At 35.0% G+C, this 19,037-nt stretch overlaps 1 protein-coding gene across 1 annotated transcript; it reads left to right on the top strand.

Moving 5' to 3' along the window:
* Positions 1-10,973: 10,973 nt before the first annotated feature.
* On the top strand, positions 10,974-12,718 carry LOC101894757 (uncharacterized). Its single transcript, XM_005183410.4, has 2 exons — positions 10,974-12,120; positions 12,181-12,718. Exons 1-2 carry the CDS (start codon positions 11,082-11,084, stop codon positions 12,372-12,374), a joined length of 1,233 nt encoding a protein of 410 aa, XP_005183467.2. The 5' UTR covers positions 10,974-11,081; the 3' UTR covers positions 12,375-12,718.
* Positions 12,719-19,037: the final 6,319 nt, after the last annotated feature.

Here is a 19,037-nt window from a genome sequence, read left to right as displayed (position 1 = left end):
TGTGCGTGAGTTACAAGATATAGTCGACCGAAGTATCTAATACAGATTAAACAAGTAAAAAAGCAGTAAGTTCGGTCGGGCCGAACTTTGAATACCCTCCACCATTTGGAACGAATTAGAAAATTTTCAAAAAAAAAAAAAAAAAAAAAAAATAAAATCCATTATAAATTCTTTTAAATTCTTTAAAATATCTAATATAGGAAGGTGCCGATATGGGGGGATATACGATATTGGACCTATAAAGACAAATCTATGTCTGCGTGTAAAGTACTCACAAGGAACTCCTTGTGTGGATTTTCAGATAATTCCATGGGAAAAAGTGGCTAAAATCACCAAAATACGGAATATAGGGGAGTACCGTTATATGGGAGATATACGATATTGTGGTCCTATATAGACAATTCCGTTTCTGAGGTAAAGTGCTCACAAAGAACTCCGTGTGTGGATTTTCAGACAATACGATTGGTAAATGTGGCTAAAATCATCAAAATACCGAATACCGCGGGGTAAAGTTATATGGGAGCTATACGTTATCGTTAACGTTAAAGAACCCCTTGTGTACAAAGGACCCCTTGTGACCATTCCGTTGAAAAATATGGCTCAAAACATCAAAATACCGAATATCGGGGGTACCGTTATATGGGGGCTATACGATATTGAGGACCTATATAGATAATTCTCTGCCGAGGTATAAAGTACCCTCAAGGAACTACTTGTGTGGATTTTCAGACAATTCCATTGAAAAATGTGGCTAAAATCATCAAAATACCGAATATCGGGGGTACCGTTATATGGGGGCTATACGATATCGTGGACCGACATAGCCCATCTTCGAACGTGACCTGCCTGCAGATAAAAGAGGGATCTGTGCAAAATTTTAGCTTCTATCTTAATTCGTTTAGACTGTATCGTGATTACAACAGATGGACAGACGGACGGACAGGGCTAAATCGTCTTAGAATTTTACGCTGATCAAGAATATATATACTTTGTTGGGTCTAAAATGATTATTTCGATGAGTTACAAACGGAATGACGAACTTAATATACCCTCCATACTTTTTTTGGTGGAGGGTATAAAAATACTGGTATGGGCAAAATTACAAGAAAATCGAACATTTATATCCACTTTTATGCGAAATCATAAATTCCATATTCATCTCAGATTTCAGGTGGCGATACAGACATATTTAGATATAGCAAGTTGTACAGAATCGCTGACTTATTTCGCAAGTTATGACAGATATAAGTATTGAGAATTGTGACCCTTTGTGGGTGAGGTACCAAAAGGGGTTCTCAGATATATTTTGTCTTCATCTAACACAACAGATCTTGTGTTAGCCAAGTATGTGTGAAATTTGAAGAGACGTGGATGCTTATTTCGTTTTCTTTGCGCGCTTTGTTTTTTTAAATCTTTAGCCCTGTGTGGGGAAGTACCAGACGAAATGGTCTGATATCTACCATCTTTATAAAAATACCTATTGCGGATTTTTTTTTTATCGTTTCGGTTAATCAAAATGTTGACACTTTTTAGTCTAGAAGGAACGTTTCGATCTCTACCATCTTCATAACAGATCTTGTGCGGATAGAAATATTGAGATGTGCCAAGTTTGAATAGAATCGAATGTTAATTCCGCGTTTTATGAGCTTCATGAAAATATAAAATTTTGACCCTTTTGTGGAGGAGGTACCAGAAATAGTGGATCGATATATTCCATCTTCACACGAGACTTTGGGGTAATAAAAATGTTGTGATGTGTGTAATTTGAACACAATCGGTCTCTTACATCATATTTTAAAAGAGTTATAATTATTCAACATTTTCACACTTTATGGGGGAGGTACTTGATAGATAGGGAGGTACCAATATTGTGCATTTTCGCACCTCACCTAACACTGATGGAAATATTAGGATTTGCAAGGTTGGAACCAAATTGAATGATCCTTTTCCTTTCTGTGCAGTAAAATATTTTTTTTTTAAATTTTGACCCTTTTTTGGGGAGTTACCGAAGCAGGGGACCGATATTGGCCGTCTCCGAACTCGATCTAAGTAGGACAATAATATTACGATGTACCAAGTTTGGACCAAATCAGATACCCCCTTCGAGAGTCATCGTGCGCATCAGCCAGCCAGACAGACTCACGGACGGACGGATATCGCTAGATCGAAATGTCCTGAAGCGGATTTGGTTGTTTCAAATGATATATAACCTCTCTAGCTATATGGCTGAGGGTATAATAAGTCGACTAAGTCGTCAAAATTCCCAATATCGGGATCTGCCGTTATATGAGGGCTACAGGAAAACATGGACCTATGTAGACAATACTCTGCCACAAGGTGTAGAATCCATTATAAAATCAATGAACTGAATTTTTAAACAATAAAAATGTGGATAAAATTCCTAAAATGGCGAATTTCGGGAGGACACATAAACATATATAGAAGGATGTAGAAGCCGTTTCAAACTTAAAGTACCATCCTGGAAACCAAGAGTGATTCAAATTTAGTACTTTTCGTAAAATTATGGTATACTCTTCCAAAACCACCTTCATACCTCAATTCCACATTCCAATAGAGACCTCAACATCATATTAGGCCTCAATATCATATTATAGTACACAAATCCAAAACCACTTCTATATCTCAATTCGAGATTCCAGCCCTGTTCTTTTCCCATTTACCCGAGAAAATAATATTGAAAACTTCTCGTACTTTTTAGTACGGAGTCGAGTTCCACAAAATGTAAACGTACGTCCCAAATTTTACTCCATTTGGACTCATATTAGCTATTATTTGCAGAATAAATCTGAAATCGGATATATCCTTTATCCGCTTTATTGGGGCTTTATCCAAATCTTAGCCGTTCTCGATACAATTTGGCAGAGGTATTTTTGGACTGTATCTGATATCAAACATCATTCTTGTGCGATGTATATTAGGAATGTGGGGGACGCCAAACCGGATGAAACACATATTTGGGAGCTATAGCTATATCCGAACCGATTTTCTCCAAATTTGATATACTTGCTTCTAGACTGAATTCGGTCGTATGCACTAAAATTCAGGTCATTTGGACTGATATTGACCATTTGGTGCACAATTATCCCCCAATCGGCTGAAAATATATATGGGTGCTATATCCAAATATGATTCGTTTATCACCAATTTCAATAGAATTCGTCCTTGGGAACAAATATTGTTTGGAAAGTTTCATTTTATTCGGATAATAAATGTGACCTGCATTTTGTTCACAATATTACATGATCAGACGGACTGACATGCATAAGTTGACTTAGAAAGTGATTCTATGAATATCCTCAAAAGTAACTATGGGTCTATCTCGCTTCCTTCTCCATGTTACAAGCAAATGCACAAAGACATAATACCCTTACCACTATGTGGTGTAGGGTATAAAAATCGACTCAGATAATTATTCTAGCTACATCATCATATTAAATATTTGTCTATCTTTTTACAAAAAGTGTACAATATTACTAATTAAATATTTAATGGACCTACAGTTGTACTTACGTGAACACAAAAAGCCATAAACAAATAAATTTATTTTCTTTATTGATTGAAGCGACATTTCTGCCAACTATTGATTTAAAAAAAATTGTATAGAACAGGTTATTGTTACTACAGAGATTGATTTTAAACAATGGATTTTAGTTTTAAATATCGAGTAATATGCAATAACAAAGTGAAATCAAAACAAAAGCTTTAGAGTGAATACCACTGAAATTAATGGAGCGGATTTGACACAGACGATTAAAGTTTTGGTATTCCAGATTATGACATTTTAAACAAAGATCCATTGTAATTCATTATGAGTGAGGTAGAAATGTTGTACGAATAAAGAAAAATCGGTGTAGTAAAATATTTTAAATCGTTACAATGTCATCTCTTTCTCTTTATTACACCCTCCAGCATATTATGGAGGTTATATTAAGTTTATCATTCCATTTGTAGCTCTTTGATATAAGCATTTTAGGCATCATAAAATGTACATATTCTTGACGGACGTATAATTCTATGTCGGATTAGCCATCTCCATCCACAAAAAATATAACATTCAATTATATTGAAATATTTATAACCAAGTATACGTAAGTTTACGTCGCAGTAGCTTTTGCATTTTTCTCAAAAAGGCAGTTGCAGCTAAGCTATAATTAAGAACATGGATATTTTATGGTCCACAGATGTGACTCTAATTCGGCTAATTAAAAGCTTGGAATATTAGATTACAAATAATCATGTTATGTTTTTCGAATTTTTAAAATGCCTTAAATAATATGTGTTATTATATTTTTAAGAAGATATGAAAATTATTAAATAATTAAATAATATTCGCATCAAATTTTAAAACATATCTATATGACGACATTATTTCTTTATTATAGGTTTAAGAGTAGATATAAGTCTACAAGTACAATTAGGCGTCACGCAACAATTCAGGTTCTGTTAACGTATTAAATATTCATCTAATTTTTGTTCATATCTTGCGTGTACTTGTTTAAGATATGTTAATTAAATTTGATAACAAAAAAGACAGGTAAATGATTAAAGGCATCGTACGCTTGTTTCTTTCAAAAATTAGAAATCTCCAAATAATAAAACACATTAAAAAAACAGTAAAGAAAGTCTTAAAGTCGGGTGGACCGACATATTTAGTAGAGCTTCATATAACAAATAAAATATGTTTATGAGGAATTTGTGAAAATTAAATCATACGAACTATGATTATAGTTATAATTTAAATTCCAAAGGAAATAACACAGGGCGAGATGAAAAAACTGCAATCAACTTTAGACTGCTGTCTCGCCACTCTAACCTACTCGTCCGACAGCTGTTAAAATTATATTAGTGACAGCTCATTATATTGTTTACAAGCGTACAAAAGCATTTTGTTGAGAATTTTCCAGAAAAAAAAATATTTCGTGATGGAATTCAAGCGTGATAGTGTGATTTCTTTATATTTTGCTGGAAAACTCTGGCACTCCAGCATTTTAATGTGAATAAATCTTTTGTGTCTCGTACCATCTCGTACCCGACGTCAGGGAAGTGGAAGAAAACGGAAGAAAACAGCTACATCAGCAAAAATGTTTTAAAAAGCAAAAAAGCGACTTGATCGAAACCCACGTCGCAGTGGACGAAAAATGGCTTGTGAGCTGAAAATATCGCAATATTCCATTCGGCGAATATTAAAAAATGAGCTCTGGGTAAAGCTATTGAAATTCCAAAAAGTGCAAGAACTTACATTGCAACAGAAAGAAAATAGACACAAAAGAGCTAAAGAGTTGCTTCGCGTGGCCGAAAGTGGTAAACTGACGAAAACATTCGTTGTCCAGCAGTTTGTAAATAAACAAAATGATCGTGTTTGCATGCCAAAGAGGTCAGCTGAAAATGTGCAACTTCGTTTGGCCACCAGAACTCAAGCGCCGGCCATGGTGATGGTGCGGGCTGCCATAAAAGCCGATCTTCGCTCTCCGCTCGTATTAATCGACCGTGGCATCAGAATAAATGCCGAATATTATAGCGAAAATATTCTGAAACAAATGCCGAATATTATAGCGAAAATATTCTGGGTGCAGACCTTGGACATTTCAACAGGATTCAGCACCAAGAATGGTTACAAAATTAGTTTCCTCGCTTCATTTCCAGCGCACAATGGCCACCAAAATCTCCGGATACCGAATATCCGTTGGACTATTGTGTCTAGAGTATTTTGGAGAGCAAGGTTGGCACTAAAAAATACAAAAGTGTCGATCACCTCAAGCAAGTGCTTTGCCGGGAATGGGCCAAAATACCGCAGAGCAACATTTGGGCAGCGTATGACGGTTTCATTGGCCCTTTAAAGGCCATAATTCGTGCCAAAGGTGACAAATTCGAACAAGTCTAAAAATATTTCATTCGATAAATGAAAAAAAATGTAAAAATTATGGCGTTTGACTTTGTTGCAGTTTTTTTTATCTCACCCTATAAGGGTCGAATTGAAACCTGTATACCCCAGAGAGGCATTTCTCTTCTTCCAGAAAATGACTTTTGCAGCCTACGGAAGTGTTATCTCAGTAGTTATGGCGTCTAGATAACAGATGCGGAATGATGGTAAAAACATTATCACTTGTTTATATTAGTGTGTTTCTTTGTGGTAGTAAGGCAGATATTAAACAACTTTAATTTAATATTTTTATATTCTATACTATAAAAAAATAGGGTTATTAATTTTATCATTTCGTTTGTAATACCATAAATCTAGCTGCGTGTCAGCTTTTTTAGAAATGCGTAATAAGAGGTACTCAAAAAGAACATAGCACTGTGTTTCATAAAGGGCCAAAAATCCCAAATGTAAAGTCCTTAATGTAAAGTCCATTGTAAATGAGGGGGACCGACATTTTCTATTTTCCAATTATTTTAAAATATACCAAAATATTAGGATCTGCAAAGCTTAAAAACAATTAAACAAGTTTTATACCCTACAACACTATGTATTGGGGTATTATAAGTTTGATTGGGCAAAAAACTATGTAACACCTCGAAATATTGGTCCCCGCCACAGGAAATTATATAGGGATCTTCTTATCTCGCCCAGCAGAGTCGATCCAGCTATCCGTCCGTCCGTCTGTCCATGTTAATTTGTAATCACGCTACAGGTCGCAATTATGGCCCGACACTCACGAAATTGGAAAGCGAGGTAGGCTTAGTGTAAGAATAGAAGCCTATTGTTTTTGGAGATGATCGGGAAATATTTAGGGGTTGAAATGGTCCAAATACAGAAAAATTTCCTGATTGTCCAGCAGTTTGTAAACAAACAAAATGCTCGTCTTTACTTGCCAAAGAGGTCAGCTGAAAATGTGCACCTTCCGTTGGCCACAAGAACTCATGCGCCGGCCATGGTGAATGTGTGGGCCTCCATAACTACAATGGTCGCTCTCCGCTCATATCAATTGACCGTGGCATCTAAATAAATGCCGAATATTATCTCGAAAATATTCTAGAGGGTGTATTAAAGCCTTGGTCACGCAAATATATTTGACCGCAGACCTTGGACATTCCAACATGACTCAGCAGCATCGCACTCAGCACGCGCCACCCAAGAATGGTTACAAAATGAGGTTCCTCGCTTCATTTCCAGCGCACAATGGCCACCTAAATCTCCCGATACCAATCCGTTGGACTATTGTGTCTGGAGTATTTTGGAAAGCAAGGTTGGCACTAAAAAATACCAAATTGTCGATCACTTCAAGCAAGCGTTTCACCCGTAATGGATCAAAATACCGCAGAGCAACATTTGGGCAGCGCGTGATGGTTTTATTGGCCGTTTGAAAACCATAATTCGTGTTAAAGGTGACCAATTCTAACAAATCTAATCTTATTCTAAAATTTGATGCTATTTCCGACATTTTTTGCTTTCATTCAATAAAATAAAAAAAGTAAGCAAAGGCTATAGTCGTGCAGGGCCGACCATGTTATACCCTACAGCACTACAATATGTTATGTCCAAATTCACTTTGGAAGATTTCGCTTATTAAATTATATCTCGGAACACTGTCCAGATATTACCCTTAGCATTTTGACCAGGGTATGTCCCTGCCCAATATTTATGCACTCCGTCGTGCTGTTAGTTGTTGTGGTCCATTTTACAGTTAAATATAATCCAATGGTCATACAAAATGCTAGAATTTTTTCCTGTCTTTATCTCTCTATCTTCAGCCGTGTCGATTGGCTTCAATTGTGTGATCAGGATTTTTTTTCTGTTTTTGGTTCATTTGAACCCCTAAATATTTTTCGATCATCTCCAAGAGCAAGAGGCCCCTCTTTATCTTCAAATTTAGACTCATCTGTATGATTTGCTTGACTAAGATATTTGTCTATATTCGTCAACGTAATCGGCATAAAAAGCCAGAATTAATGTTGGTATTTTTCACACAAAAGTAGTGGTCCGTTCTACCCGCTGTCCTAAACTCTAACTTCATGCGAGATGTCGTGACCTTTATAACGACTGCAAAATCAGGATCATTTTTAGTTTTTGGTTCATTTCAACCCATAAATATATTGCTGGCATCTTTGAAAACAATAGGCCTAGCCCCTCTGAGCCTAACCCTACCCTTGTGAAAATTTTCGTGAAGATCGGACCATTGTTGCAATCTTCATATAATAACCCCAACCTGTGTTGTAAGGTGAGAAAATATTACAAAATATACACTTCAATGTTATAAGTCAAATTGAAAAAATCCCATGCGATAATAAATATGAAAAAAAAATTCACTAAATACTAAAAAATCCATATTAACATTATGATTGGCATCTTTTTATGCGATGTTTTTAGATGTTATAATTATATGCCTAGAGCGCATTCTGAATTGACAAAAATTGTAAAAATCGGTCCAGCCATTCTTGAGATATAAACATTCTAACATCCCCTACCTTTGTATTTATACATTGTATATATTTCGCTATATATATCCGACATATTTACTATCGACATCTATGTAGTGGTCAGAATTGACCTGTTCGTCTATTTGTGATTTCGCCGGGATTAAAAATATTTGCGGTTTAATGGAAATGTTGACTTTTAGTTAACACAAATGTCATGGTCTATCACCCACTAAATATTACCTGATCAAAATTGGAATTACTTCCGATTCGATTGGTCTATAATTGCGTCCTGTAGAGCAATTGCAACTTTTGCACTTTTTGGAATTTCAATGGCTTTACCCCGAGCTCATTTTCAATATTTGCCGAATGGAGTATTGCGATATGTTCAGCTCACAAGCAATTTTTCGCCCACTGCGACGCGGGTTTCGAAATCTCGCTTGAATTCTATCACGAATAGCTTTTTTTCTGGAAAATCCTTATCAAAATGCTTTTATACGCCTGTAAACAATATAATGAACTGTCACTGGAATAATTTTAACAGCTGTCGGACGAGTGGCTTAGAAATGTAAGCAGTCTGAAGATGGTTGCAGTTTTTTCATCTCACCCTGTCTTGGGTTCTCATTTCGATCAATGTGAAATTTTTTTTGCAAAATTTTGCTTTTTTTGGGAGGTAGTAGAAGTCGACCGGCATCGCCCATCTCAAAACTCTAAGTTTGTTACAATATTTCTATATAACAAGTTTGTACCAATTCGGAAACTTCTTTCTGCCGTATCCAATGATATAAGTTTTGTTGGCCATGCGGCTAAGGGTATAATAATGTTCCTAATTTGATAACTCAATTTCTTCGTAGTTTTAGAGCGAATTTTTATACCCTAAAACACTTTGTGTTGGGGGTATTATAAGTTTGATTGGGCCAAAAATTATGTAACACCTCGAAATATTGATTTCCCACATAGGAAAGTATATATGGATCTTCCTAGCTCGCCGAGCAGAGTCGATCTAGCTATGTATGTCCGTCCGTCCGTCTGTCCATGTTAATTTGTAATCACTCTACAGGTCGCATTTAGGGCCCGATCTTCACGAAATTTTTAATGGAGGTGGGGATAAGGTCAGAATAGAACCCTATTTCTTTTGGAGATGATCGCACAATATTTAGGGGTCGAAATGGACCAAAAACTGAAAAAAATCATGATTTTGCAGTTGCTCTACATGTCGCAATTATGAACCAATTGATGCGGAAATTAGCATGGGGCTAAAGCATCGGGCTGGGCAGAAGCCTTCCGATTTTGATGGTCATCGGGTAATATTTAGTGGGTGAAAAAGACTGTAATATTTGTGATAAATAAAAGTCAAATTTCCATTGTACCGCGAATATTTTTAGTCCCAGCGAAATGATAAATAGACGAACAGGTCAATTCTGACCGTTACGTAGATGCCGATAGTAAATATATCGGATATATAGCGAAATATAAACAATGTGTATATACAAGGGAAAGGAATGTTAGATGGAATGCTTATATCTCAAGAATGGCTGGACCGATTTTGACAAATTTTATCAATTCAGAATGCCCTCTTGACATTAAAGTATAAAATCTAAAAAAATCGCATAAAAATAAGTCAAAAATGGTCTTATAATAGATTTTTTATTATTTTGTGACATTTTTTTATTTTTTCATATTTTTTATCGCATGCGATTTTTTCAATTTGACTTATAATATTAAGGTTTAAATTTTGTAATATTTTTCCACCTTACAACACAGGTTTGGGATATTATATGCAGATTACAATTATGATCCGATCCTCACGAAAAGGGTAGGGTTAGGCTCAGAAGGGCTAGGCCTATTGTTTTTAAAGATGTCCGCAATATATTTAGTGGTTGAAATGGACCAACAATTAAAAATGTTCCTGATTTTGCAGCCGTTATAAAGGTCATAAATAGAAACCAAAGGACACGAAATCTCGCATGAAGTTAGAGTTTAGGACAGCGGGTAGAATGGACCACTACTTTTGTCTGAAAAATACCAACATTAAAAATGCGAACTTCTGCCTTTTTTGCTGATTTCTTTGACGAATATAGCCAAATATCGTAGATCGTATAGAAGAGTCTAAATTTGGAGTTACAGAGGAGCCTCTTGCTTTTGGAGATGATCGCAAAATACGACGGAGTGCGTAAATATTGTAAAATATTGTCAAAATCCTAAGGGTAATATCTGGGCAGTGCTCCGTCACATAATTTCAAAAGCGAAATCTTCCAAAATGAATTTGGACATAAGGGGGCTTCTAACATATTGTAGTGTTGTAGGGTATCACATGGTCGGCCCCGCACGACTATAGCCTTGGATTACTTGTTCCATTTGGGGTTTATTATACTCACCAAGAACTATGGATGGAATGGAATTTTTCAACCCCACACATTGAGTTCCAATTTCTGTTACAGTCCTATTAAAAGAATTTGGATACGATAAACCATTTCTAAGCTTTTTTAATGTCACGATCTCTCATACACAGTGGATTGTCTCATATCCGGCACCTATCAGTAATAACCACTCAAATGTGAAGATAATTTTTATTCGTTCAGTTTTTCTATTGCATTGCTGTTATATTCAGTCGATTTCCGACCGCACACAACACTAGATGGATTAGTTCGCAAAAACCTGGAAAAAACTTACATCTGAAAAAAATATATATAAAGCAGATCAAAATGTCTACGGCAAATGGAATTCCATCATGGATTACAGCGGAATTATTCGCCAAAATTCTGCCAAACATTGTTAAAGATTTTGCAAAAATCAGCAATTTCAAAGTGTGCCAGGCATTGGCGCCGGGTGAAAATTATGCCACTGTTATGTTGAAGGTCCACATTGATTGTCTTCTAGCCACAGGTCGAACGGAACAGTTTACATTAATGCTAAAGGTGCCGCACAATAATGATTTGTACCGCAATGAAATGATCAAATTTCATATGTTCGCCACCGAGGCTGGAATGTACCGACAAATTGTTCCGGAATTTGAAAAACTTTATCGTTCAAAAGGTTTGGAGATAAGTTTCGGTGCCAAATCATATCAGTTGCCTGCCGTCAAGGAGGAGTATATTCTCTTAGAAGATCTCACCCGCAGAGGTTTTCGTAATGTGAAGCGACAAAATTGTCTAGATATGGAGCACTGCAGGGGAGTTTTGAAAAAGCTGGCCCAATTTCATGCAGCCTCTGCTATTTGGGTGGAAAAGAATGGATCATTCCCTGACCTTTATTCCAGGGGAATTGTACGAGAAGAAGGTAAAGGCCTATTGGGCAGTATGTTCAACAGTGGCCTACAACATTTGCTGAAGACAACAGAGGGCATGAAAAGTTGTGAACGATATTATCCAGAGTTTAAGAGATATGCCGATAAATTTATGGACGAGATATTCCATCAAACTGCCAGAGATGACAAGGCCTTTAATGTTCTCAATCATGGCGATTGTTGGTCCAATAATATTATGTTTCAATATGGCGCCCAAGGGGAATTGAAGGAAACCTATTTTGTGGATTTACAGTTGCCGTGTTTTGGAACTCCCGCACAGGATTTGTTGTATTTTATTTTATCCTCGGCCCAGTTGGATTTGAAAATCAAACATTTTGATGAAATGATACATTATTATCATCAAAATTTAATTGAACACCTAAAGCTTTTGGGATATTCCAAGCCATTGCCATTTTTGAGGGACATACATCAAATGATTTTGAAGGGCAGTATTTGGGGTAAGGTTTGAAACATTTTAGTGTTTTTAATTGGTTTTTATAAATGTTTTTATTTTTTAGCCATGATAACGGTACTCATAACCATGGCTGCGGTACTGTGTGATACCTCAGATTCCGCCACAGTGGATAATTTTGTGAGCGACTCTGAAGACAGCCAACATTTCAAGGAGCTGCTATTCAGCAATGAACGTTTCAAATCCCATTGGGAAGTAGTCTTACCCTGGCTATATCAACGTGGTGCCTTAGAGGTTTAAACTAATCGGAATGCATTTTGCATGCACTAACTTTGTTTTTGATATGCAATTAACACGCCTATAAAGGTGTCACTCGAAAGTGAGTGATATCATCTAGGGAATTTATAACACCCAATGAATTAATTGTTGTCAGACAAAAAGGTGCAAGTGTAATTGTAGGTAACGTGAGATGTGGAATCGTTGTAAATCATGGAATATTTTTTATTTGTAGAGATGTAATCATTTATTTTATAAAAATAAAATAATAAATGATGTAGTAACTTTTAAATAAGTTGAAATATTAATCAATTAATAAATATAGAGAAACTAGCTGATCTGGTCAGCGTTGTTGTCTTGTCATTTTAGTTTGTAATGATTCTTTTTTGATTTTTTAATTATACGATATTTCAGTTTGAAATACCTGTTTCTTTGTAAAAAATTATGGAATTCGTATGAAATTAAACAAAAAGCCATGTTAAGTCTTCCATCCATTTCTCTCAACATTTAAGATAAATTATTAAAATCGAATAGATAACAACCAGGTTCATGATCCGGTATATTATAATTGGTTGAAAGGTCCTAATCACATTTTTCATTCAAGCGACTCTAATTTAAATAATTAGAATTCTAATTCTAAGAATTCGATTCTAATGACATGTCCACATTCTAATATGTAAGGGCGCAACTCAATTACATTCAATTTATAGGTTAAAACGGTTCGATATATATTTTAATGTCCATTTCCTAATACTTAACTTTTAGAAGAACATCATCCGAACTATTTAGCGTTCACCCCATGATTAGGGGTAGTTTAAAGTTAAAAAAAAGTTTGATTGGGCCAAAAATTATGTAATACCTCGAAATATTGGTTTCCCACATAGGAAAGTATATATGGATCTTCCTAGCTCGCCGAGCTGAGTCGATCTAGCTATGTATGTCCGTCCGTCCGTCTCTCCGTCTGTCCATGTTAATTTGAAAGGTCGCAATTATGAACCGATCTTCACGAAATTGAAAATGGAGGTGGGGTCAGGGTCAGAATAGAACCCTATTGTTTTTGGAGATGATCGCACGATATTTAGGGGTTGAAATGGACCAAAAACAGAAAATTTTAGAAAATTTAGAAAATTATAGGCCACAATTATTAACCAATCGACATGAAAACTTACATGAAGTTAGAATTTGGGACTGGGCAGAAACTTGCTATATAGCAAAATAGATACAATACATATGTAAAAGAATTGATCATATTTGTTCTGCTTATAAATCAAGAACCGCTGGGCCGATTTTCACATTCCCATCAATTTGGAATGGTCTCTTGCCAGAAAAGGATAAAATCTAAGAAAATTGCGGGAAACCAATACCAATAAAACATTTTTTTCCAAATTTTTTTCCATGTTTGTCATTTTTTTTCCATGTTGTCATTTTTGTAGTCGGAATTTCGCATCGGAAGAGAGTTGAGGACAGAGAAGAAGTCTAGCATTTTGGATGACCATTGTATTATATTTAGCTGTAAAATGGCATTTTGGATGACCATTGGATTATATTTAGCTGTAAAATGGACCACAACTTTCGTGTGCAATTGTTTTGAATACTTCAAAACACTACGGAGTGCGTAAATATTGGCCAAATTCTCCGGGTCAAAAACCTAAGGGCTCTTTGGCATTATTTCAAAAACGAAATCTTCCAAAATGGATTTGAATGTAAAGGGACTTCGAATATATTGTAGTGTTGTAGGGTATCACATGGTCGGCCCCGCACGACTATAGCCTTTACTACTTGTTTTACTACTAAGTTTATAGAGCCCCGAAATATTCGTAAGCCGATCGTATATATTGTTAAGCTGTTTTGAAATTCAACCTACGATTTGTATACCCTCCACAATAGTATGGAGTGTATATTTAGTTTGACATTCCGTTTGTAATACCTTGAAATATACATTTTAGACACAGAGGGTATTATGTATTATATATATTATATATAAACATAAAATTCTCTTTCGATTTAGCGATGTCTGTCCGTTCGTCTTTCGGCCTGTCTGTAGAAATTACTTGAGCATGCGAAATAAATTAAAGAGGTTAATAAAATTTTACTCAAATGTGTGTTCGATCTGCAGGACTTTTGGTATTGAAAGTGTGTTATATAGGTCCACGTTTTGGTATATCCCTCATATAACTGAGGCGACAGTTTTAGGAGTTTTTTGGGAGTTTTAGTCACAATTTTAACCTGAGTTTATTGTAAATTGGCACCATGTGTTCCCATTATGTAAGAAACATCAATATAGGTTCAAGTTTTGGTATAGTCCCCGTATAACTGTGCCTCCATATATTCGGTATTTTGATGATTTGTGTCACACTTTTCAAATATGCGGAAATTTAGAATTTGAAGTTCTTAATGGGTACTACATTTTATGGCAGAAATTTATAGGTCCACGCCTTCTCATAGCCCTCATTTAACCGTATCTTCGCAAATTCGGTATTTTGATGATTTTGGCGACGTTACCTTCCAAGAGCGCTCAGACAGTGCCACGTCTTCGCATAGCCTACATATAAGGGTACCTCCTTACATTTAGTACTTTGATGATTTTAGCGAAATTATCCACCGGAATTCTAATGGATGCTACAGCATATGACTAAAAAAATATTGGGATGAGCATATAATATTTATTTCTAAGTTTATGTATTACAAGGAATCATTATTCTTATTATCATTATATAGCTCATCTCAAGCTCGGTGCTGCATAACCATATTAAACTTTAGATAATACATCACGTGGTGAGATGAAAAAACTGTAACCATCTTCAGACTGCTGTCATTTGTAAGTCAATTGGCCGATAGCTGTTAGAATTATTCCAGTGACAACTCATTATATTGTTTACAAGCGTACAAAAGCATTTTGGTGAGATTTTTCTAGAAAAAAAGTTATTCGTGATGGAATTAAAGCGTGATAGTGTGATTTCTTTATATTTGGCTGGAAAACCACAACCACAAGTGGCTATCGTTAGAGCACGCCAGCATTTAAATGTGAATACATTTTTTGTGTCTCGTACCATCACTCGTTACCGTGATACTGGTTGCGTAGCCCGGCGTCTTGAAAGTGGACGGAAGAAAACAGCAGTATCAGCAGAAATGTTTCGAAAAGTAAAGAAGCGACTTGATCGAAACCCGCGTCGGAGTGGCCAAAAAATGGCTCGTGAGCTGAACATATCGCAATATTCCATTCGGCAAATATTGGAAAATGAGCTCGGGATAAAGCCATTGAAATTCCAAACCGTGGAAGAACTTACACCGCAACAGAAAGAAAATAGACTCAAAAGAGCTAAAGAGTTGCTTAGCTTGGCCGAAAGTGGTGACCTGACGAATTTGGATTTCTCCGATGAGAAAACATTCGTTGTTCAGCAGTTTGTAAACAAACAAAATGAATTTACTTGCCAAAGAGGTCAGCTGAAAATGTGCACCTACGGTTGGCTACCAGAACTCAAACGCCGGTCATGGTGATGGTGTGGGCCGCCATAACAGCCGATGGTCGCTCTCCGTTCGTATTAACCGACCGTGACATCAGAATAAATGCCGAATATTATCGCGAAAACATTTTGGAGGGTGTATTAAAGCCTTGGGTACGCAAACATTTTGCTCGCAGACCTTGAAAATTCCAACAGGACTCGGCACCATCGCACTCAGCACGCGCCACCCAAGAATGGTTACAAAATGAGGTTCTTCGCTTCATTTTCAGCGCACAATGGCCACCAAAATTTCCGTATACCAATACGTGGGACTATTGTGTCTGGAGTATTTTGGAAAACAAGGTTGGCACTTAAAAATACCAAAGTGTCGATCGCCTGATGCAAGCGCATCGCCGAGAACGGGCCAAAATACCGCAGAGCAACATTCGGGCAGCGTGTGACGGTTTCATTGGCCGTTTGAAGGCCATAATTCGTGCCAAAGATGACCAATTCGAGCAAATCTAAAATTATTCTAAAATTTGATGCTATTTTCGACCTTTTTTCATTCAATAAAATTTAAAAAAATGTATACATTATGACGTTTGACTTTTTTGCAGTTTTTTTTATCACACCCTGTATATATTTTTGTGGCAGGCAAAATTTTTACCTAAAGAGGCAAAATAACACATCTTCTTTGAAAACTATTAGCTGGGAGCTTAAAAAATTGACATATTTAAAATGTGGGTTTTTATTCCAACTTAAAAGTTCCAAAAATCAAGAACTGTCGCTGTATTGAGAATATTGCATATAGTGAACTTATTGACATAATATTCTATAGGAAAAGTTAATTGTCCCTACAGAGAACATTTTTTGGAACGGACGCCCTTTATTATCTGAGACCCTGAAATACTAAATTAAAAATAATTTAAAGAATGTGTCTGATATCTTCCTAATACTTCAAATCAGGAGAAATATTTATGCGGGGATTATATCAAATAGTGAATCTAAGATGACACAAACGAGAACTTAAAATACATCTGATACTGCAAACCACTATGTGTCTTTATATAGGGCTATAAATAAAAACATACACCGATATTACCACTTTCCATACCAAATCTCAATCTCATTAATTTACCTTAAATACTGTGATGGTCAGACAGACATCTTCTAATTACGAATATATAAACTTCATATTATTTCCGTCATTTATCCTCGTGAAAGTTAATATATCCCCATAAAATAATTAGGTCCCTATATTGTTTTAAGCAAACCGATAGAAACCGGCTAGGAATGTTATTCAGATCAAGAATAAATGTATTTCAGGGATTGTGTAAATTAATATACCTTCTTCTTTTGTGAAGGAATAATTATTATATTATGACAAATCGCAATATTAATACAATTTCCCATTATAAAATTGTAGACCTCAAAAATTTTACCTTAGGTTATATTTATTTTTAACTAAAACATGCATAATTTTATTATAATCGTTTTTTAATATGAAACTTTCTTAAAATTTATTTTTTGCAAATTCCAAAATATAATATTGTGTGAGAGAATTTACTTTGTTTCACGAAAAAAATATATTTTATGTCGAGCACGTAATCAATGTGAACGCGAAGCAATGACAGTTGTATTCAATTTAATTTATGCAATTTTCGAGTACTACTAAATGCATATAATTACTCGGGTATGACTACAATAACAATAACAGGTACAATTCACTGAAGTGAATAAAATTTTGATGGATGGCTGTCATTTTCGTTTGATAATATATATATATATATATATATATATATATATATATATATATATATATATATATATATATAAAATAAAATCGCACAGGGGATTATAAAATGTTGAAAAATTTAAGAAAGTCTGGTCATTAAGACATTCTGTTAGTAATGAAATATTTAAAAGAACTGACACTGCTGCAAAGCACACGACGAATAAATAGAGTTTTGAACGATACAAGAGTTTTCCGAATACCATATTATCAAATCTTCCTTTAAACATAGTTTTATTTAATTTGGGCATGTGCTATATGGAACACAAAATGTCAAATTAAAGCGAATTTGATTGTAAATAGTGGACGAAACCTTCGAAATAACGAATTTACCGGGGTATATATGGGGGCTATACCAAAAAACGGTATCTCTCTATTATCGCTATTTTGATTATTTTAGTGACATTATTCAACGCAATTGTTTCAAGTTTCGTATTTAAATATCGTAATGGCCTGTGACAAAAATGGCATATACAGATCCACGTCTTAGTAGAGGGTGAAATAAAAAACTACAACAAAGTCAAACGTCTTTATTTTTAATTTTTTTTTAATTTTATTGAATGAAAGCAAAAAAGTCAGAAATAGGGTAAGTGAGCCTAAGTTCGGCATGTCCCAGTAGTCGGCAGTTTTGCAATTTAATCTTGAGTAACTAAGAATAGAATTGACCAAATAATGAAATAATTGCAAAAAAACGTCAACAGTGTTCTCTAATCTCTTTCTGTAAAAAAAAACAATGAGCTGCGATCATTTATTACGAGAGAATAACGGTTTTCGTCAGTTAGAGTCTTCCAACGCGTGCGATAGTGCTTGTTTGTAAAGAAAAAATAGTGGTGGCGTCAACTTAATAATCGATTTAAGTAAATTAAATTTAATACTTTTGGAATCAAAAATATTTTATAATAGTAAATAACAGTCTAAAGATCATTTTATAACTTAAAAAACATACAAATCAAGCATTTTTCTGTTATATTATTTAATGCCGACCTTAGGAACAGAAATAAAGAGATTTGCCAGGGGGTGCCGATTACTAGAAAAATATCATTTTTGACCAATTTCATCAAAACTTGAGAAAAGTATTAAAAAATAATCAAAAAACTATTCAAATAAAAAAAATAGTTTTGAGCAGTCAATTGCTTTTATTTGAGGTTTTTGGCCAACTTTTCTAAATTAAGTAGGTTTTTTAAATCAGCTATTTGACGTTTTAGATAGATAGATAAAAAAATGTTGGCTATCTAAAGGAGAAAGATCAATTCACAAATTCCAAATATAAGAATGGTACTTTTTTCTTTTTTTATTTATTTTAATTGAAAATCTATACGTTACTGTAGGTAACTATACTATTCTTAATTTTCTACCACTATTTGGTTTAGAAGATAAATAAATAAAACACTATTTAAAAACGAAATTAATTTCAAATTCTGGATTAAACTATGAATTAGTAATATAGCATTT

This window comes from Musca domestica, unplaced genomic scaffold (assembly GCF_030504385.1).
Source record: "Musca domestica strain aabys unplaced genomic scaffold, Musca_domestica.polishedcontigs.V.1.1 39, whole genome shotgun sequence".
NCBI lineage: Eukaryota > Metazoa > Arthropoda > Insecta > Diptera > Muscidae > Musca > Musca domestica.
This window is presented reverse-complemented; position numbering and strand designations above follow the sequence as displayed.

Bases quoted from the DNA above. Each gene is read 5' to 3' on its own strand.
- LOC101894757 (XM_005183410.4), top strand. From the start codon at position 11,082: ATGTCTACGGCAAATGGAATTCCATCATGGATTACAGCGGAATTATTC. The intron at 12,121-12,180 runs GTAAGGTTTGAA...TTTATTTTTTAG, and splicing joins TTTGAAGGGCAGTATTTGGG to CCATGATAACGGTACTCATA.